A 21,914-nucleotide genomic window follows, 5' to 3' on the forward strand; every position below is an offset into this window, starting at 1 on the left:
TGACAAACACTGGCTTAGAGGGAAAGGGCAGCCTTCATTACAGAGTAATCCGCAGTAAGCAGATCCCCAGTTTCCACCATCAGTCCTCTGAAGTCAGCAGGAGTTGACTTCAGGCGCAGTCCGTTCCTCAGCTCTTTCGATTCCTGCTGAAATTGAGCAAGACCTGAGCACAGGACACTTAAGACGGGAAGACTTCCAAATTGATATGACAGCAAAGGGCCAATTTTTGCTGTCCTTTGTGGTTGATTGAAAGAGAGCGGCTCTGGAGATGGCATAAAGGAATATGGTTAGTTCCCACAGGGTAATCAGAAACCTGCTCTTCTTGTTGTTGTTGTTAGCTGCAAAGTTGTTTCTGACCCATCGCGACCCCATGGACAACATTCCTCCAGGCCTTCCTGTCCTCTACCATCTTTTGGAGTCCATTGAAGCTCACGCCTACTGCTTCAGTGACTCCATCCAGCCACCTCATTCTCTGTCATCCCCTTCTTCTCTTGCCCTCAACCTTTCCCAGCATTAGGTTCTTCTCCAGTGAGTCCTTCCTTCTCATTAGGTGGCCAAAGGATTTGAGTTTCAGCTTCAGGATCTGGCCTTCTAAAGAGCAGTCAGGGTTGATCTCCTCTAGGACTGACCGGTTTGATCGAGAAGGTGGGGAATGAAAAAAAAATCTGCTAAAGCCAAACATTAAAGCCAATCTGATGGGCAATATGTTTGTAACTCTTCTGCGATGAAGCTGCTTAATATCCGTTTTTCCCCCCCTGCCATTGTCTGTTCCTGTCACATCTTGCTACATGTGTCCATCTCCCTCACACAAGGTCTGACTCAAGACATTCTGCCAGTTCGATTTGACCTTGTTATCATTCACAAGTAAGCCCATTGTTTGAGCGTTCATGGGTACAATAAGCAAGTGGGTGTTCAAAGCGATGCACCAGTTTTCATTACCCTTTCCATCCCCTTGTAAGCCTCCTTTCTTGGGAGAGCAGCAAGGCTTTATTGATTCAGACAACACAAAAACTCCAAGCAGGGTGTGAAAGCAATGGTTATTTTTCAATATAATGAACTCTGCTCACAAGCTGGTGATCTTACAAGATAAATGCAATTGCTCAGGGTTCTTTGTATCTTCCCTTAGCATTGTATGTAGCATATTGAACTGCCCTCTGGATGTTAATAATAGTTGATATGGTCTGTGCTTCTTTTCACAATAGACAGAATGTGCCAACTTTATCAGAGTCCTTCAGCCTTACAACAAGACTCATGTTTATGTCTGCGGTACAGGAGCTTTTCACCCAGTCTGTGGCTACATTGAGCTTGGAACACACAAAGAGGTAATTTAATCCTTCCCCAAATGGGCCATGACTTTTCCTAGCATCCATCATTTCCGTGGAAAATTTAAAAAGAGAGCACGAGCGAGAGAGAATCTAAGGCCTTGTAAAAATGATCTGACAGCCACTGCTGACAACCAGGCGGTGTGTCGTTTTTTACCAAATCATGTAAGAACTCATGTTCTCACATTTTTTAATATTGGTATGTTGGCAAACCTCTGGCTTAGATGAGGTGATTAATGTGGTTTGGTACAGACTTGCTTTTATCAGATGATTAATAGCCTCAAGAGCACATTTTAGCCTAGATGCCTTACAGGACCTTCGGCTAGCAGGGGGTGGTTGTAAATGAAAGGGAACACCCCCCCCAATCCTTTTTGAATAGGCTCTGGGCAGAGTCTTCGGTCTAAAGCTGGATCATTCTACTTTTGATGCCTGCTGAGCAAAGTTTCTCCTTGAAGCCACTCTGTGTATTTTGTCCATCTCTCAGCATTATGGATGAAAGGTGAAATTAGAATTGCAGAGTACATATTCAATAGTTATGGAGATGGAGAAGAGGAGGAGGAGGAGGAGGAGGAGGAGGAGGAGGAGGAGGAGGAAAATTGTTACTAAACATCTGCTGTGAAACTGAAACATTTGGCCATCATCCCACTAAATCAAAATGGAAAGCAAAGCAGAAATACTTTATCTCTGTTGCCTTAGAACTGTATTTTTCCCCTCTGCGTAAATAAGGAAAATCTACAGTAGCACCACTTTTTTCTGTTTTGGTCTGTATCTTGGAAAGGCTAGGTAACTGCTGTATTAATTTGGTTAATTATCAAGAAATATGACCACAATTTCTTGGCGGTGTCTAGACTCTAATCTCGATGCCGCCCGTTCTTCCCTCCCTACCCTACCTACTGGTCAGCCTCGGGGCTACCTGCCGATAACGTTCTGTAGAAAAAATAAATGTCTGGCTGGAGAGCAGATTCCTCTCGACCTGATTTTAAGCTTTTTAAATCCTTTTCCAAGAAGTTCGCATATTTTTGCACAATGAGATTACGAGTCTAGGCCAGCTGCCTCTAAAGTTCACGTCAAATTTAATCTAAATTCCATAGAAGTCTCTTGGCCATACCTATAATAAACACACCGATGTAAGTGCAGAAGGATTGGAAGCTGTCACCGTCCTGTTCAGGTTGTTAAGTTTCCCAGAGAAAACTGGCCAGCTGATGGCTCTCTAAAAGGGCATAATTGTGGGAGAGTTGTAGCCATCCACAACTGAAGGCTCTTCTCTGATCTTGGTTCTGCACAGCATTAAAGATCTTGGATCACGTTGATTCCAGAGGGCAAACACTGTTCATGGCCCTTTGTTTCTTTTCCCTCCCAGTTCTTTTTTATGCGCTGACCTGGGAAGGGCACCATTTAAAATGATTAATTTGGACCGAATGCATTATAAATGAGTTGGGCCAATTGGAAACGAGAAGAATCAGAGCTCCAAACATTTGCTGGAGGTTGTTATGTTGTGTAACTTGGCTCTGTTCTGCACTGAAGCGTAACTGAATTGCTCTGGCACCCTCCATCCTTTCTAAAAACTGAAAATACTTTCCTGGGTTGCTTTTAAAAGCCTGTTTTCTTTTGCAGTATTTCTTTTACTCTGTCACTGCTGGACAGGTAGGTTGTGACTGGGGCGAACAGTCTTTATGTAGCCAGGAAATAGGCAAGGGAAGTGCTAACCAGGCTAGCTTTGGTCTAAAATACATATAATAATGTGTTTGGCTATAATTATATCAGTGTAGTCAAAGGGACACGGTGGCTCAGTGGGTTAGGACGCTGAGCTTGTCGATTAGAAGGTCGGCAGTTTGGCGGGTCGAATCCCGAGTGCCGCGTAACAGAGTGAGCGCCTGTTACTCGTCCCAGCTTCTGCCAACCTAGCAGTTCGAAAGCACGTAAAAATGCAAGTAGAAAAATAGGGACCGCTACGGTGGGAAGGTAACAGCGTTCCGTGCGCCTTTGGCGTCTAGTCATGCCGGCCACATGACCACGGAGACGTCCTCGGACAAGCGCTGGCTCTTCGGCTGTGAAATGGAGATGAGCACCGGCCCCTAGAGTCGGAAATCACTAGCACGCATGTGCGGGGGAACCTTTACCTTTACCTTTTAGTCAATGGATGTGTACGCGAACCAAATTAATCATGTCTCCAGTTGCACCCAATTGGCAATTCTTTTTTCTCAGTCACCTTGCTAGAATATTACATTCAGCTCTTTCCTGGCCCATCCTCAGCTGTACCAGTGTTAAAAGAGAATATTCTCTCTTTTTCTGACAGGAAAAATCAGCAGTGGAGACAGCAAATGTTGTATCTGTAGAGCTTTGTGTCAAATCAGGAAAGGGTGAAGAGCATTTGAACAAAGGCTCCTAGGAGTTGAGCTTCTTCAAACAGAGCCCTGCATGCAAACTCTACATTAGTTATAGACATCTGTAAAGTAGATTGAAACTCATAATCTGCTCTACTTCTTCTTCTCTTCTTTATCTGGCTTTAACTCCAAAAGGAAGTACATAACACCCTTTCCTTCAATATTCCCTCCCAACAGAGAAAAAAAAGTTGGGGCCAGGAACCAAATCAGCTCCAGAGCTTCCATGGCTGAAGTGTTTCCTGGGTCTCCTCAAACTCTGAATCTCCTCAGACTCTGGATCTCCTCAGTCCTAGTTCAACAATATAACAACTGACTCTCTTCAAATACAGACTGACTCTCACCTGAAGCATTGAACTAATGGATGTGTCTTCTTTCTATGCAGGATGTCACGTTCAGATTTAATTCTCACAACTTGGAATCTGGAAGACTGAAATGTCCCTTTGACCCTCAGCAGCCTTTTGCATCTGTCATGGCAGGTAAGAACTCTGAGGTGATTTTTTTTATTATTCATTTGGCTAAGATTGATATTTTTTTTGAGTTTTTCTCCTCATTTTTTCTTTTCTTTTAAAATGTGTTGCTTCTTTCATTCCTTTCTGCTGGATCTCGTAATAACTAGACTGGATTAGTCACCGTTAGTCTTCGCTAAACTGGTCAAGCTGGGAGAAAGAAAGGAAGTCCTGGAGCAGAGGTCTACGTTCTCCAGAAGCTCCTCCTTTCAGATCAAGATGCTTATCTGCTCAGATTGACCATTATTAATCAGTGTACACTATGGGAGCAAGATATCTTCCTTGGAAATATATTAGGGGGCAGAGGGGGAAGGAAAGTTCTGGAAGCATGTCCTACCTTGCAGGGCTGGAACTAAGAAAGCCTTCCTTCTGGTGGGCCTATACATTATAATCAATAAAACTTTGTATCATTTTTGTTACGGTAAAATGACACTGTTGAGTTATGATTAAGTGAAAACTTTGGAGTAAGGCCAGTGTTTCCTGGTACGGCCTCACAGATGTGTTTAGTAATTCATATTCCTGAGAAGCTTCACGGAGTGAGCAGCAGACTCTTTTCACTGCATTGCACGTAAAAATAATCAGGAGGAGCAGACGCTTGCCTTAGCTAGAAAACATTTGCAAGCTCAGTAGATTTTTCTAGTTTCTAGGACAGCTTGCAAAAACACCTGCTTGGCTGATCTCTTAAATTATCTTGGAAGATACAACTTGCTATCCTCTGCCTGCCAATTTCTATCACTGAAGCCATCTTGAGCCCCTAAAAAAGCTGGGCATAAACCTCACCAACTAACAAATAAATATCCATGCATAGAACAGAGGTTTGCACTATCTGTTAAGGACTTGGAGAAGAGAGAGAAAGACAGACACTCTTAGTTTCCATGGCAAATGTTAAGAGTTTAAAATGCGTTGCCAACTGACAATCTAGATGGCGTATAAACAAATATTAATTGTTTTAAAATATTTTAAGGAGATTATTATAAATGGTGGAATAAGATTATTCATGCACATATAACTTCTGCAGGCACAGGAAAACTGCACCGTTCAAGTTCAGAGATTAACACAATTGAAGTGGATGAAATCTGTTGCTTAAGCATAGCAACGGAAATGCAATTGGTTTGTTATGTTCTACAAGAATTTAATATTAAGAATTGGATTGTGAGGGCGTAAATACTAAAACTGACCTTCTTTCTCGCCTTAAAGTCACATTCAGAAGAACAACAGCTAAGACTATTGATCAATGGTGGAACAAAGCTTTTTCAACCATAATGTTGTAAATTAGCTTCTGAGACTACAAGATTTGGAAAGAATCAAAATTCAGTGATCTGCCTGCAGATTCATTATGCTTAAAAAAAAACATATGAGGTCTGTTTAACTTCTTTAAAAGCCTGTCTGAATGTCTACTATGGCTCAGGTTTCAATACCGATTTGTCTATATTGACAAATCTATACATTTTTGTCTGGGCTGTGCCCCATGTATGACTGTTGGTGTGTTTGTTTGTTTTTTAATCAGAGAACTACACCGCAAAACCAGAGAAGTGCAGCTCTTCCCATGCAAACCAGAGAAGTTTGCAGAAAAAAAAAATGCAAGTCCGAGGACTCTCTCTGGCCAAATCCTAGCTTTGACATACACTGTATTTGTACATGGCTTCCAAAGGGACCTCTGAAGTCTCTGTGCTTAAGTGCATTTCATGTGGAAGAAAAGCCCGCCCTTATTGTATTGCTAAAATCCTAGCCTAAAGCACTATGTCAAAGTACAATATCGCTCTGTCTTCTTCCTGCCTTAGAATCATACTTGGTGGAGTCAGATATCTGCCATCCTGGAATGCTAGACTAATCTCTTCACTTCAACACTACCAAGAATTTCCTTTGACACGCTGCTGCTTTTCTACCTTTTTTTTTGGGGGGGGGGCAGTTTCATTTAACTTGTCCATCAAGTTATAATATCTTGTTGTAAGATAAAAAGAATGTACCTGACATTTTTTCCCTGTTTAATTTATGGCAGAAGAGATGTTATAGTCTTGTTTCTTTGAAGGATTGGTCACAGTTCAAAAAGAGAATATGATAAATATTCGCCCTTTATTCTCAGATAATGAGGTGGATAATTCTGAATCTTGACCTTTCTAAGGTCTAAGTCATCCATTATTATTTTTTTTAAAAAAGAAAGAAAGAAAGAAAGAACCCAAAACAGTAGGGATTGTCTATCTTGAAATGCCTTACTTTTTCGAAGTGGTAGTACAAGGTCTATTTACATGATTATTGGGAGAATCTCTTGTCTTCTTTTCTTGATGAGATTCCAGTAGATAGCAAATTTCTCAAGATATCTTGTCCTCTTTGGAAATGTCACAGGGCAGATGACATTTTAAAGAGCTGAATGAGTGGAAGCTTAAGATAACTAAAGCTGAATCTGTAAAGCTAAGTTCTGATTCACTTACTTCCTAAAGTATGTTTCTAATACTAGAGATTCGCAAAACTGAACTGAAAATCCCCATATCTGAGAATGAGTCTTTGCCAGTGAAATATAATCACTTTTCTCTGGTCTTAAAACTGTAAGAAATCCACTAATCAAGCTTCAAAACAAAATTGTGCATGGAGAAGGCAGAGGAAATTTATGGTTCACGGGGTGGAATTGAATTGAATCATATCTTGTAAGCTGCACCCTGGATGTACGCATAATAATATATCTTCCTCACAACAGAACAGATTATAGCAGGATCTGGTAAACAAAATCACATTAAAAGCTTGTCAGAAGCAACCAGATCTGCTTATATATTGCAATTTAACTTTTATTATGGAAGCCTAGTTATACACCTTTAATCCAAAGCCAGCTAGCTAGCTAGCTAGCCATTTAAAGAAGAATTAAGAATTGCATGAGCAAACTTAAGGCTGATTATTTTGCAGTTAAGACATCGTGTCTCTTAGAGATACACAATTTGCCCATTAGGTCATTAACCATTGGGCTCTAGCTTCTTTTTGATACTGGCCACAATACTGATGATTTGCAAATCATAATCAATAAATCCTGGTTTTTCTAGTCACCCTCTGAAAGGACCCCAAATTCCTTTTAAGAAAGGCCTGTAGATGTAACATTCGCCTCTTTTCCCATACAATTGGCACCTTTGGATTGTCTGGCCAAAGCAAGGAACACAGTTGGCATCTTTGGATTGCCTGGCCAAAGCAAGGAATCTGAATTTGTGGCAGTGCATTAGATCAGTACAGATCTAATTAGATCACTACAATCAGTGCTTTTTTTGTAAAAGAAAAAGGTGCCGGAACTCACACATGACATACAACCTGCCTTGCCTACCCTACAAGGTTCCATCCAAAAAAGGTGCCGGAACTCCGTTCTGAGCGTTCTATGAGGAAAAAAGCCCTGACTACAATAATATCAATTAACAATGGTTGAGTCCACCAGAAGGGCAAGAATTGGAGGAGGAGGAGGAGGAAGGAGGAGGAGGAGGAGGAGGAGGAGGAGGAGGAGGAGGAGAAGGAGGAGGAGGAGGATTACAAAGAGATGGATGTCTTCTCACTATGTCTCTCCAATTCAGGGCTTATTTCTAACTCAGTTGAACTCTCCAGTGTTAATTCAAGAAGCAGTGGAGATCTGGATTGGAAAATACTCATTCTATATTGTCATTTAGATATAGGCTCTTTGTGACTTTAGCTTGACCCTGGCACTCCTTATCCAAGGCCAAGTCAAATTAAAGGCCTCCACACACCATCCTATAATAAACTGTTTTAAGATGGTAGAGTGCTCCTATTGTGGCCTGCAAAGCTTTCAGTACATCACCACAAACATCTGGACTGGGAACCTGTCATGCTTTCCATGAAAACCATAGAGGAACTTCCCACCCAGTCAGAGCTAGTGCAGCTTAAAGTAGACACCCTGCAGCCATGGTAAAATATAAACCAAGCCCTTAATCTTCAGGTTTTTTATATGTGGAGAGACAGGCCACAGAAGTGTCAGGAACAAAAACAAAACAAAGAAATTCCTCTTTCAAAAGCTTTTCACTTTTATGGAGAACTTTCACAATTTCTTTCCATGTGGATGTTTATTGTGAGAACTACTCTTGAAAAAGGACAAGCAATAATTGAATGATGCCAAATTAAACCATATAATACGAATCCTTCCTTGACTGGATTCTCTTTTTCAAAAGCCGACTCTTACATGTCAGACGTAGCACTTTTGATGCTGATGCTTTCCCCCCCCCCCTCTATTTGAAGTTTACTTTTTAATCACCAGCTTTTCCCAAGTGGTCTACACAAAATAACAGACGTGGGGGAGAACAAAGAAGAAGGCTAGTGTTGAAAGGACCTTGTCATCAAAAGTTAAAGCAGGGATGGGTTGCTTCTTTTAGCCCTTTGACTTATCCATCATTTAGTCTGTCTGTCAATAGGCAGACTTTCATTATGCTATTCCTTCTTCATTATGGAATTTTACTTGCTAGAATGTGTTTTTGTTATTGTAAGAGAAAGAAAGAAAGAAAGAGAAAGAAAGAAAGAAAGAAAGAAAGAAAGAAAGAAAGAAAGAAAGAAAGAAAGAAAGAAAGAAAGAAGGAAGGAAGGAAGGAAGGAAGAGAGAGAGAGAGAGAGAGAGAGAGAGAGAGAGAGAGAGAGAGAGAGAGAGAGAGAGAGAAACAAAATTGGACTTGTTCAAGCACCACGGATAGAAAGAAAATAATTGTTGTATACATCTTCCCTTCCCTTCCTTTCCATTCCATTCCATTCCATTCATGCGAGATATAATTTATTGAAATAAATCCTCTGGAATCCACTCGGTTTGGTAACAGTTCCTTGTTTTATCTTGCTGAAGTAGCTTCTTTTGGACCCTGATGTTCTACCTTTCTTCTTCCTTCCTATCTTCCTTCCTATCATCCACAGCCACTGATAGAAAAATATAAGGCATGTTAAGAAAGTCCGGGAAACTAAAACTCCTGCTTGATGCTTCAAATATAAGTCACCCAAACTGCCTCTGAAAACCCAACCTGATCTGATGCCCTCCAGATATTTTGGTTGATCTCCAAGCTGTCATCCAAACATCTGCAGGAAATTAATTTGAAGAAGGTTGATATAGTAGCATCAACAATGCACATGAGCACGTACACACCCATAGTGTTTCTTTAAGGTAAACACTATGCAAGAAGCGGGTGGGGAGAAGCAGGAAGTATTAAGTGGGAAAAAATATAAAAACAGGAGTGAAGAAAAATAAATCCAGCTCTAGTTTACTTCCATGCTGTGGACTCCACCTCTCCATAATTTCTGTTGTTGCAAACATTCCTTCCTTCTCTCGTTCCTAGGCATTCTTTTCTGCATTTTTGTTCTGCAAACTATTCACCTCTCTCTCACCGAGGCTCTTGATTATTCCCTCCAAGTGGAATTTCTCTCGCTCTCAACCCATTCACTCAGACTGAATGATTAAAGCCTTAATTTTGGAAATTTATCCTGGATAAAAACGGCTTGTTTTACCATTAGATGACTATGGAAAAAGAAATTATCCACAAATACCAGCCAAGAAATGTTTAAATAAATTAAGATCAAACATGTGTAAAAAAAATCAGCAGACAATTTTGCCTATGTGGATAATTTTCCTCCTAAAATTGTTGCACGTGTATGAGATTTCAATAGGTATGGGATTGAGGGAGGGAGATCTTAGGGAGTCGTATTTCTCACTGTGACTCTGTCTGGACTTGAAGATCAGAAAGAAATCTCTTTCAATGGTGCTTCCAAACACCCAAAGTCATTTTTTTGCACTGTTGGAGAGAGATAGTTCTTCATCCTGCCTTTCTGCTGTTTTCAATGTGTGTGCACACACAATTGACTCCAAGTGACTGTCTCAATAAACCGTGCAGGCTTTTTGGCAAGTTTTTTTCCCCCCCAGAAGTTGTTTGCCACTGCTCCTTCCTAGGGTGTGACTGGTCTAAAGTCATCCATCTAGCTTTGTGTCTAAGGCAGGATCAGAACTCATGGTCTCTTTGGTTTCTAATCTGATGCCTTAACCACTAGACCAGCAGTTCCCAATCTTTGCTGCTTGGCGGCCCAGCTGGGGGGGGAGAGAATGGAACTGGGCTGAGCGAGTGGCGGGCTGGTGTGCATGTGCACCACTCAACTTGCGCAAGCGGTGGGCCGGCATGCACACACGTGAAGTGCCCACCAGCCCACCACTCATCCAAGTTGAGCTGTGTGCATGCATGCTCCGGCCAGCCACGCATGTGGCCCAATTCCGAAAAGGCCACAGCGGCCCGGGGGTAGGGGACCATACTGGCTCTCTGTACGTCTTAATACTTTTATCTTACTATTTGAGTCTAGTGGAGGAGCTGTTAAGTGCCTTGATTGTCCTAATTATTTGGGAAGGTTGGATAGGTATAAATAATTGCTGGTGATGACCTATAAAGCCCTAAATGGCTTGGGTCCGGGATATCTGAGGGAACACCTGCTGCCAGCATCAAGTTCCCTTCGTCCAGTGTGGTCCCACAGGGAGGGTCTTCTCAGGGTGCCGCCGGTAAAAGATTGCCGCCGGATAACACCCAGGGGGAGGGCCTTCTCAGTGGGGGCGCCTGCCCTCTGGAACCAGCTGCCCGTGGAGCTTAGGACTGCCCCTGACCTTCGTTCATTCCGCCGGGACCTGAAGACCTGGCTCTTCGAGTGCTCTGGCCCAGGCTGAGAATCTTAATTTTAATTTTAATTGGGGTTTTTATTTTTTTCAGGGATTGATGTAATTTTTAAAATTGTTTTTAACTTTTGTATTTCTTGTTTTAAATACCCTGTAAACCGCCCTGAGTCCTTCGGGAAAGGGCGGTATATAAATCCAATAAAATAATAAATAAATAAATAAATAAATAAATAAATAAATAAATAAATAAATAAATAAATAATTTCCGCAAACTTGAAAATATGTTAGATGTATTTTCAAGCTTTCTTCATAAACAGATAAATATATATGCGTCATGTGTTCCCGTGCAAATAAAGTGCTATGCAAAATATGAAAAAGTGAAAGATTAATCATTCGTATACGAATTCATCCATTTCTTTTTGTTCTTTAAACTCAGGTATTACGGTTTGTAGTCTTTTTGATCTTATGAAAGTTGATCTTTTAGTTTAGTTCTGATTTTTCTGATTTAGAGAAAAATATGAGCAGAAGGAATTATGCTGCAGCAAAAAAATATTTTGTAGCGTTGTAACATTTACCACACTGCACTGAGAGCTATAGATCTCTCCCTTGGTTGTTTTTGATTTTAGGAACTTTATTTTATTTATTTGTATTTAAATTTATTAGCTGCCCAACACCAATGGAGTCTGCTAAAGGAGGTACCAGCAAAGGTTTCTGCCCAGTGTTTGTGTGTTTTTTTTAAAAAAATAATACAAGATGGTGGCCACAATCTGCCTCCAGAAGCTGTGAATGCTCCAACACTGGAGATTTTTAAGAAGAGACTGGACAGTCATTTGTCTGAAATGGTATAGGGTTTCCTGCCTGAGCAGGGGGTTGGACTAGATGACCTCCAAGATCCCTTCCAACTTCCAACATTTTTATTATTATTATTATTATTATTATTATTATTATTATTATTATTATTATTATTATTATTATTATTATTATTATTATTATTATTCACAACTGGGATGGAGATACAGTTGTGTGATCATGGGCACAATCTTAACTTTATTTTTATCTACACCGCTTTTTCAAAAGGCAACTGGGCTTTGTTTTTTTTTTCTTGAAGACGTTTTGCTCCTCATCCAAGAATGAAGAATGAACTGAACCGAATTGAAGAAGCTTCTTGGAAGAGGAGTGAAACGTCTTCAAGGAAACAAAGCCCAGTTACCAGGACCTGAACGACTGAGAATCTCATAGACGTGCACCTCTGGATATCCCTTTTTGTTCATGTCGACTGAAAGTAGCAGATAAAAATTCCAAATATGGAGTTGTTCTGCTTCTGAATCCTTAAGAGGAAGGCTGTGAACTTTCCAGAGACTGTTGGCTGCCCTGCATTTTCTGATTCCCAAATGCTGGAACAGGTTTTATGTATCTTTTGAAATGTATTGAACATTATTCACAAACAAAGAATATTAGGTTACCATGTATAAAGGTAAAGGTTCCCCCGCACATGCGTGCTAGTCGTTTCCGACTCTAGGGGCCGGTGCTCATCTCCGTTTCAAAGCCGAAGAGCCAGCGCTTGTCCGAGGACGTCTCCGTGGTCATGTGGCCGGCATGACTAGACGCCAAAGGCACACGGAACGCTGTTACCTTCCCACCGTAGTGGTCCCTGTTTTTCTACTTGCATTTTTTACGTGCTTTCGAACTGCTAGGTTGGCAGAAGCTGGGAAGAGTAACAGGCGCCCACTCTGCTACGCAGCACTCGGGATTCGACCCGCCAAACTGCCGACCTTCTGATCGACAAGCTCAGCGTCCTAACCCACTGAGCCACCGCGTCCCTAGGTTACCATGTATAAAACGCTACAAAAAGGCTGCACCACCCCAGGGACAAAGTTACGAAGTGAGCAGCACAACGGCTTGCTTCTTTTTGGAGCCAGGGGTGTGGCAAGGACATCTGACAGATGGTTTCTTCAGCAAAATACTCAGTTACAGTAAAATGATGGATTGCTTAGGGGGAAACGACCTCCGCTTGTTTCGCCGGGACCTGAAAACCTGGCTTTTCGATCTATCTGGCCTGGACTGAGGGGGTTTTTAGTTTCAAGTTTTTAACATTGTTTTATTGTTGGGCTATTAATTAATTTAATTCTTTTTAATTCTATTTTTTAATCTTAATTTTATATTGTCTTTTAAATATTGCCCTGTAAACCTCCCTGAGTCCTTCGGGAATAGGGTGGTATAGAAAACTAACTAACTAACTAAATAAATAAATAAAAAACAAAACCCACACAATGTGATTTTTTTTTCTCTCTGAAAAGAAAGCAAAATCCTATCTCCCTGGGGAAATAATGAGAAGGCTGTTTTGGAAATGCATAAAACACTTCCACTGTTGACAATTAAGGGCCAAGAGGTACTACTTTGAGAAACGGGTTTCATGGTCGGTATCTTTGCTCTGCGATCTTAAAATAATATTATGCTTGCAGATGGGTATCTCTACTCTGGAACAGCCTCCGATTTCCTTGGCAAGGACACGGCGCTGAGCCGATCTCTAGGCACATCGCAAGACCAACAGTGCATCAGGACGGACATGTCTGAACACTACTGGCTAAACGGTAAGAGGCTTAACATGCTCCTGTGGAACGCGTTGCTTCAGAACATGGCTTTACTGAATGTGGTCATGAGCAGGTCTGCAGAGAAAGGGATCTTTGTGATCTTTTTCTGCAGGTATCTCGACAGGCCCCAACTGAACTCCCATTCAGTTCTATGTTCAGAGCACATACAACTGCGTGTTAGACATATATGTGTAGAAGCACCGGTAGAATCACAGGTTTAGATTTGAGCAGAAGCAGAAGGGAGCAAAGCTATAATGAAGTCTGGTAGAGCAAATAATTACATTCATATGTCGCGTCCTAGGTCTCTGGCCATTTTGTTAGGCTGGTGGTGCTGAGAATCGTCCCTGATTTTCAATATTAAAATAATATTTTAGAACCATGGGGGAGCAGTGGTTAGGGGGCAGTGTTTGCAGGCTGACTCTGCATTCCCACAGCCAGGAGTTCGATCCTGATGGGGCTCAAGGTCAGCTCAGCCTCTTGTCCTTCCGAGGTGGGTAAAACAAGGACCCAGATTGTTGGGGGTCAACAGGCTGACTCTGTAAACTGCTTAGAGAGGGCTGTAAAAGCACCATAAGTCTTAAGTGCTTTTGCTAGTGCTATTGCTAATATATAACATTGAAGCAAGGCATTAAAGTGAGGTTGCCCAAATTTTGATCACACGACTGTAGGGATGCAATGGTCATAATTGTGGGGAACCTGTCATAAGTCACTTCTTTCACTGCTGTTGTAACTTCAAACAGTTGCTAAACGAATGATGGTAAGCCAAGGTTTATCTGTACAAGTTCAGTCCTGAATTCTAGAGAAAAAATCACTTAGGAGGAAGAGGAAGTGAAGAAATACATCAATTTAAAGCTGTTTCGCCAATGTCTCGATGGGTTTAAAGCCTGAGAAAATATAATTAAATGGTGTTACCCTGGTTCCTATTATTTTTTATTTCTTTTAGGAGCAAAGTTTATTGGAATCTTTCCTATCCCAGACACATATAATCCAGACGATGACAAAATCTATTTCTTTTTCCGAGAAGTCTCCCAAGAGAGCAGTACCTCCGACAGGGCCATTCTGTCCTATGTGGGCCGCGTCTGCAAGGTGAGCAATATGGATTTTTGTAAAATAAACCCATCACGTTGTTTCTTCAGTAAATATAAATCACCCCAGGGAGAGAATAATTTCCCCTTAAGTAGTCTACACATCATAATAGGGGTTAATAATAAAGTCTAGAATTCATCCAGCTGGTCCTGCACTCTTAATGTGACAAGCCAGCTGTATTTGGGCACTGAAATATTTTCATAGCTGATAACGAAGTTAAGAAGTAGGCAGTTTAATTACCAGTCACTGAGAAACAGAGACTCTCTTAGCTACATCCTAATTAACCCAAGTAATCCGATTTCCCTGCAGCTCACTTCCCCATAATTTTCCTTCCCTGTTACTTTTTCATAGCAATTGGACTATATTTCCATTCAGCTTTGCCTAATATAGGTAAAGGTAAAGGTTCCCCCGCACATGCGTGCTAGTCGTTTCTAACTCTAGGGGCCGGTACTCATCTCCGTTTCAAAGCCGAAGAGCCAGCGCTTGTCCGAGGACGTCTCCGTGGTCATGTGGCCGGCATGACTAGACACCAAAGGCGCATGGAACGCTGTTACCTTCCCACCGTAGTGGTCCCTATTTTTCTACTTGCATTTTTACGTGCTTTCGAACTGCTAGGTTGGCAGAAGCTGGGATGAGTAACAGGCACTCACTCTGTTACGCAGCACTTGGGATTCGACCCGCCAAACTGCCGACCTTCTGATTGACAAGCTCAGCGTCCTAACCCACTGAGCCACTGTGTCCCTTGCCTAATACACACACACACATTATATATATACATACATACACACACACACACACACACATATATATATATATATATAATTAAAGACTAATACTAAGAAAAACATGAGAAAGAAAAAAAAGGCAGAGAGAACGAAGTGGGGGGAAAGAAAATGAAAATATAGATATATTTTATATATATAAAATATATATATACACATAGGGGAAAAAAAGTGGTGATCACGTGATCAAAATTCGGATGCTTGACAAATGACTCATATTTATGATGGTTGCAGTATCCCGGGATCACGTGATCCCCTTTTGTGACCTTCTGACAAGCAAAGTCAATGGGGAAGCCAGATTCACTAAACAACTGGGTTACTAACAAATGCAGTGATTCACTGAACAGCTGTGGCAAGAAATGTCGTAAAATAGGGCAAACTCACTTAACAAATGTTTCACTTAGCAACATAAATTTTGGGCTCAATTGTGGTTGTAACTCGAGGACTACCTGTACCTTCACACACACACACACACACACACACACACACACACACAGACACAAACAAACACACACATACATGTGTGTGTTTATGTAAAGGGATGTGTGTGTGTGGCATGTGTGTGTGTGTGTATGTATATGTGGGTGGGTGTCTGTGTGTGTGTGAGAGAAAGATGTATATTATAGTGAGATATATATATATATATATATATATATATATATATATATATATATATATATATATATAATTTCAAAGACTATGGTCTAGTCTTCCTTCCCTGGAGCAGCCAAGGAGGATTTTTTTAAGTGCTGTCCCACTTTTGACAATATTCCCATTATTTATCATGATTAAGATCTCAAGAATTCCATAATTACTTCTACAGTCCCAGGGGAGTCTGCAGCTCATGCAGTTGCTACCTTTCAAACCACAGAGGCCCACAAATGTGACAAATGCTTTCCTCCAAATGAGGAGACTTCCAAGATGCCCAAATGATCAATCCCATCCAGCGGAAGTGTGCAAGCAGTGCTTTGAATCCCACCCCCCACCCCCCACCATTGGTACATTGCACAGTTTCCTCGAAGTTAGACTGGAATCCAATTTTTTCTTTTGTTTTTCCTGAGACGTTTCAGTGACTCAGCTTCCTAGAAAAGGCGGTTATTCTTTGCAGAATTAATCTCCCAATTGTCAACCAAGGATTTTGCTCCATTGATGCTTCACTGAAACACCTCTTTGAAGGAAAGCCGCAAAGCGGTATCCTACTTCCGTCCACCAAGGTGCCGCATCGGCTGCAAGGTGTGAATGATCCACAGTCTCCTTCCAGCTTGCTTAATTGGATACCCCCTTTTGGAGGACTTCATCGGAGAAGAAGCTGGACCTACGCACTGAAAATTCAGGAGAAACTGTTAAATTATTTAACCAATTTGCCATCAGGAATAACAGAATAATAGGTTTGGAAGGGACCTTGGAGGTCTTCTAGTCCAGCCCCCTTCTCAGGCAGGAAACCCTATACCATTCCAAATAAATGGCTGTTCACTCTCTTCTTTAAAGGCCCCAGTGATGGAGCACCCACAACTTCTGGAGGCAATTTCCGTTCCGCTGGTTAATTGTTCTGACTGTCAGGAAATTTCTCCTTAGTTCTAGGTTGCTTCTCTCCTTGATTAGTTTCCATCCGTTGCTTCTTGTCCTGGATTCAAAGGGTGCTGCCTTTTCAGATAAAACTTTTACCAATATATTTGTCCTTCCCAGGTTCTAGATTTCTGCATGGGCTTTCTTGTTGTTTTTTTTCCCTTTCAGTTTTCTACTTTTCTCTATTTCTATATTAATGCATATTTTACACACACACACACACACACACACACACACATCTCATGAGCTCATGCACAAACTCTAATTTGGCTTCATGTCATTTTTCATTCAGCATATCACCAGGAGGATAATGTTATAAATTGAGAGGAAATGCTTTCAGTATTCACAATCAGGCTGAAATGCATAATTTGTCGTGACAAATGGCATTTCTGATATTTTGCTTTTTTTAAAAAAAAAAAGTAGTAGTAGTTATCAGCAGTTTATCTGCAGTAGCTGACATTTCTTGTTTTGCTTTGGAAAAACTGGAAGGTTCCCACTAATATCAAGTGAAATGCAGTTTTAAACCTTTGGGGTTTTTTTGCATTTTATTTTAATTAACCACGGAGGAATGAGCTTACAAAGTGCAAAACCAATGGAGTTTTCTGTGCAAAAGACTCAGACATAAATGGCAAATCGTAAGGTATCACTGAATTGTGAATGTCTGAAATAATTAAATATTAGATTTCTAGCTCAGAAAACACTTCTGCCCAGGGTCTACATAAACTTGAAGGTTTTTTTTTAAAAAAAAACAATCTAACAAATCTGCTTAAATATTCTCATTTTAAATTCTTTTTTTCCCCACAAAGAGAAGTAACCTTAATGGGAGCTGAGATCCTTGTTTCCTTTTAATCTAACCCTGAGATTCTTCACTGCCCTTCTAATGATAATGACCTTGATAATAAAGTCACAAACAATGTGAGAGCCCTTTGTTTTGTCTCAAATATCGCACTGATAAATTCTTACTTTGTAGTTTCTTCAACTGAGATTTACACTGACCTTCTTCATTTTTTTGTGACCTGCAGAAGTGCTGAGATTATTTCCGCCAAAATTCCCAGGATGAATGCTCTCTATATTTTAAGAGTGCCTTGATTTGTGAGGCCTCTCCTGATATCATCAGTCTCCATAGGGGTTTGGCGTTAAATTTCTGAGATAATAAGGAAGTCCCTGGTGCTCTCTGAGCTGGCTGGTTTTCTTGCAGATGTTTCATGACCCAAACTAGGTTCCATCATCAATGCTAAACAGCTAGAGCAGGGGTAGGCAACCTTGGCTCTTTTATGACTTGTGGACTTCAACTCCCAGAATTCCTGAGCCATCATGGCTCAGCTTGGAAACCTCTCCCTTTCCCCTCAGCGTGGCTGGCTCAGGAATTCTGGGAGTTGAAGTCCACGAGTCATAAACCAGCCTAGGCCTAGGCCAGAGGTAGGCAACCTTGGCTCTTTTATGACTCATGGACTTCAACTCCCAGAATTCCTGAGCCAGCATGGCTAAGCATGGAAACCTCTCCCTTTCCCCTCAGCATGGCTGGCTCAGGAATTCTGGGAGTTGAAGTCCACCAGTCATAAAGCAGTCTAGGCCTAGGCCGGAGGTAGGCAACCTTGGCTCTTTTATGACTTGTGGACTTCAACTCCCAGAATTCCTGAGCCAGCATGGCTCAGCTTGGAAACCTCTCCCTTTCCCCTCAGCGTGGCTGGCTCAGGAATTCTGGGAGTTGAAGTCCACCAGTCATAAAAGCGCCAAGGTTGCCTACCCCTAAGCTAGAGTATTGATGATGTTGCCTAGTTTGGGTCATGAAATGTCTGCAGGAAAACCACCAAGCTCAGAGAGCACCAAGGGCCCTCATTTCCACCCTGAGCTACAAACATTCTCTCCTCTATTGATTTCTGAGAGAGCACTGATTTTTGAAGGAACAATAGTTAAATAAATAATAAAATTATTCCTTAACAAAGGTTTGGCTGCCAATTTGGAAGGGAAGGTCAGTTGAACTGGATAGGTTCAGGAAGCAGGAAGAAAGGCAATTTTCATATATATCCAAAGAATTGCCATTTAGAGGAGGGAATAGACTTACTCAGAGAGCAGGACTAAAACCAAGGTTGATATTAAAAGGAAGTAGATTCAGGTTAAATAGTAGAAGGCTAGAAGGAAGTAGAAGTTACAAGGAAATAGATACAGATTAGATAGTAGAATCCAGATGGGAAGAGTTGTAGATCCAATGTAGCAGGTGTCTGATAAAAGCGGTTGTGTCACCCTTCACTGAGGGTCTTCAAAGAGAGGACTGGATAGCCATCTTCTCCAAGCAATATGGCAGTTCCTCTAACTCAGGGGTGGGGAACTATGGCTCTTTTATGACCTGTGGACTTCAACTCCCAGAATTCCAGAGCCAGCATGGCGGTTCTGGAATTCTGGGAGTTGAAGTGCACGAGTCATAAAAGAGCCATAGTTACCCATCTCTGCTCTAACTGAATGTGGGACTGGATTAGTTTTCCTCTGAGGCAGCAGTCCCCAACTCTTTTGGCACCAGGGACCAGTTTCATGGAAGATAGTTTTTCCATGGACCAGAGTGTGTGGGGGAGGGAGGAGCAGGTCACTAGATCCTTCGCATGCGCAGTTTAAGTAGGGCTTGTGCTCCTATGATGATCTAAGCTGGAGCTGAGGCAGTGATGCTAGTGCTGGGGAGTGACTGCAAATACAGGGGAAGCTTTGCTCGCTCACCCGCCGCTCACTTCCAGCTGTGCGGCCTGGTTCCTACCAAAATTAACACCCAGTCTTTTTTTTTTCTTTTTGTCTCCCAAAAAGGCATTAGGTCTTAACTGAGGAGAATGTCTTCTCTTAGGACCACCACAGCCAGGCCTCTCACACCCCGACACCTGTCGTGCTGCTACTTAACTTCTTCTGCGGCCGCTTGCTGCCACTTGCAGCTGGACGCCATGTGGCGCGTTGCGCCGTTGCCGGTCCTCCCGGCAGGATGCCACATGGTGCTTTGTGCCATTTCTGCTGCGTGGCTTTGAGGGCCGTTTCCACGAGCAATAGAAGCGGCCTGAAGCACTGCAGAAGCAGCCCAAAGAGTGCAAGTAGCAAAAGCGGCCTGAGGTGCCACGCAGCATGCTACCGGGAGGAGCAGCAACGGCGCAATGCACCACATGGTGGCCGGCCACAAGAGGCAGCAAGCGGCCGCAGAAGAAATCAAGTAGTGGCGCAACAGGTGCCGGGGTGTGGGAGGCCTGGTTGTGGTGGTCCTAGCAGTAAGTTAAACCGGTGTGGGGCATGTGAGGCAGCTTTACCCCCCCTACCCCCACCCTAGCGTGACTTTTTAGGGCTTAGTTTTGTAGTAGGGCTTATATTAGGCCCACCCACCCCCCAAAATCAAAGTAGGGTACGGGTAACAGGGATGGATCGGTCCTGGTCTATGGCCCGGGGGTTGGGGACCCCTACTCTGAGGTACATCCCAAAGAGTTAACAAGTGCAGGTGATTTCCTCCTATCTTTGTCCTAGCAGCCATCAGCTTGAAGATATATTTTTTCTTCAACTTTTGAAGACTTTTTCCTCTTTCCTAGGGTATCCCCAAACCTTAACTATTTAAAATGTTGCAGCACTTTTTTTCCCCTAACCCTATTTTCCCTCTCATGGATGCATAAAGTGTTTGAAACTTAAACTGATCTTTTCTGTTGTCTCTCTTTCTCTCTCCTTCCCCCCCCTCTCTTTCTCGTTTCACTTTCCCTCCCTACCCTTCAACAAAGTTTTAATATTTTCATGTCATGAACATTTAAGACTTATATTTTAAAAATAATATACTCCAATGGATACAAACACATATCTCTTGGTCCCCCTGGCTCTTATGCTGTTTATCAAACTGATAGATCCTTGCCTGATTGGGTTCATTTGGCAGGGGAATTATGTATGATTAACTGCAGTGACTCATGGAAGAGCTATGCCATTTTTATGCTGCAGCCCTTTAACTCATCTCAAGGGCACTCAAGGAAAACTTTTGCTAGAAATTGTGCAGATGAATTATATCCAGTAGTATGTAGCTGTCATACCTTTGCTCCGTCTATACGTTCTTATTTTCATGACCTAAGATGTTATTTACATAGATGAAAGGTATGCTTCATTTCGCAATGCATTTAATCTCTCCATTCATTTATATGTGTCTGCCTTCATTGCTCACTCATCAAGGGAGCATCCATCACATTCAGTCTCACAAAGCCTCTTTTAAGGCAGGCTGAAATCCTGAGGATTTCGCAGACATGTCCGTGCGGTGTTCTTGGCAACAGTGGTTGCCACTGTCTTCTTCTGGGATGTGTTTTGACAGCCTGGGCTAACATTCAACACTAGATTTAGAGATGAGCTTCTGACTGCAAACAGTATCATCTCAGTGCTGTTATCTGCTAAGGTGTCAAGAATCATCTGGTTTCTCTTGAAGGTAAGAAGAAGGAGAAGAAGAAGAAGGAGAAAATGGGTGTGAATGATCTTCTCATGGGAAGCTTGGCAGATACCTAAGAAAAACAGATAGCTTCATATCTGAACACGTTTGTAGTCTTAAAAGATGCACAGGCATTTGATTTTCCTTAAAATGCTTCATCTGACTGAACATTTCCCATAGTTCCTTGGTGTTTGTTCTAGAGAAATTGTAGCAAGAGCTAAGCAAGTTTCTAAAAGTTACCGATGCCTGGAGAGAAGTGTCCACCACATGAAATGCATTGCCTCCATTTGCACAAAACCCAAAAGTTTGCTACTTTTGCAGCGGGGCAAAAACACAAAGCAAAGCACCCAATACCGCCATCTACAGTACAAAACAATTGTGCTGACTGGATTTAACAAAAAAAGAGTACTCGTGCAGAAGATAGGATGCACACTTTTCAAATCATAAAAAAAGCAAAAGCAAAGAAAGATGTCAAAATGAGATTTAAGAGCACATCTGCAACTTGCAGCAGGCGAAATCTTGCTATAAATAAAGATGATGCATATCCAGGAAAAGAAGCGGCCTAAACCTAAATCATTTAAGGTGGAAGACATGGGGCAGAATGCAAATATACTACACTTTAAAAACAGTAATTATGCTGAGCAGCTGTGTAAGTC

General features: G+C 41.8%; 1 protein-coding gene across 1 annotated transcript in view; it reads left to right on the forward strand.

The window, feature by feature from the left end:
* The window catches only part of SEMA3D (semaphorin 3D), a 137,298-nt gene that overhangs the window by 67,503 nt on the left and 47,881 nt on the right, over positions 1 to 21,914 (forward strand). The window contains exons 5-8 of the mRNA XM_081331001.1: positions 1,203 to 1,322; positions 4,089 to 4,182; positions 13,279 to 13,407; positions 14,351 to 14,493. Coding sequence (XP_081187127.1) covers positions 1,203 to 1,322; positions 4,089 to 4,182; positions 13,279 to 13,407; positions 14,351 to 14,493 — 486 coding nt within the window. The remainder of the gene's footprint in view (positions 1 to 1,202; positions 1,323 to 4,088; positions 4,183 to 13,278; positions 13,408 to 14,350; positions 14,494 to 21,914) is intronic.

The sequence above is a fragment of the Vipera berus genome (genome assembly GCF_964194415.1).
Source record: "Vipera berus genome assembly, chromosome: 6".
NCBI lineage: Eukaryota > Metazoa > Chordata > Lepidosauria > Squamata > Viperidae > Vipera > Vipera berus.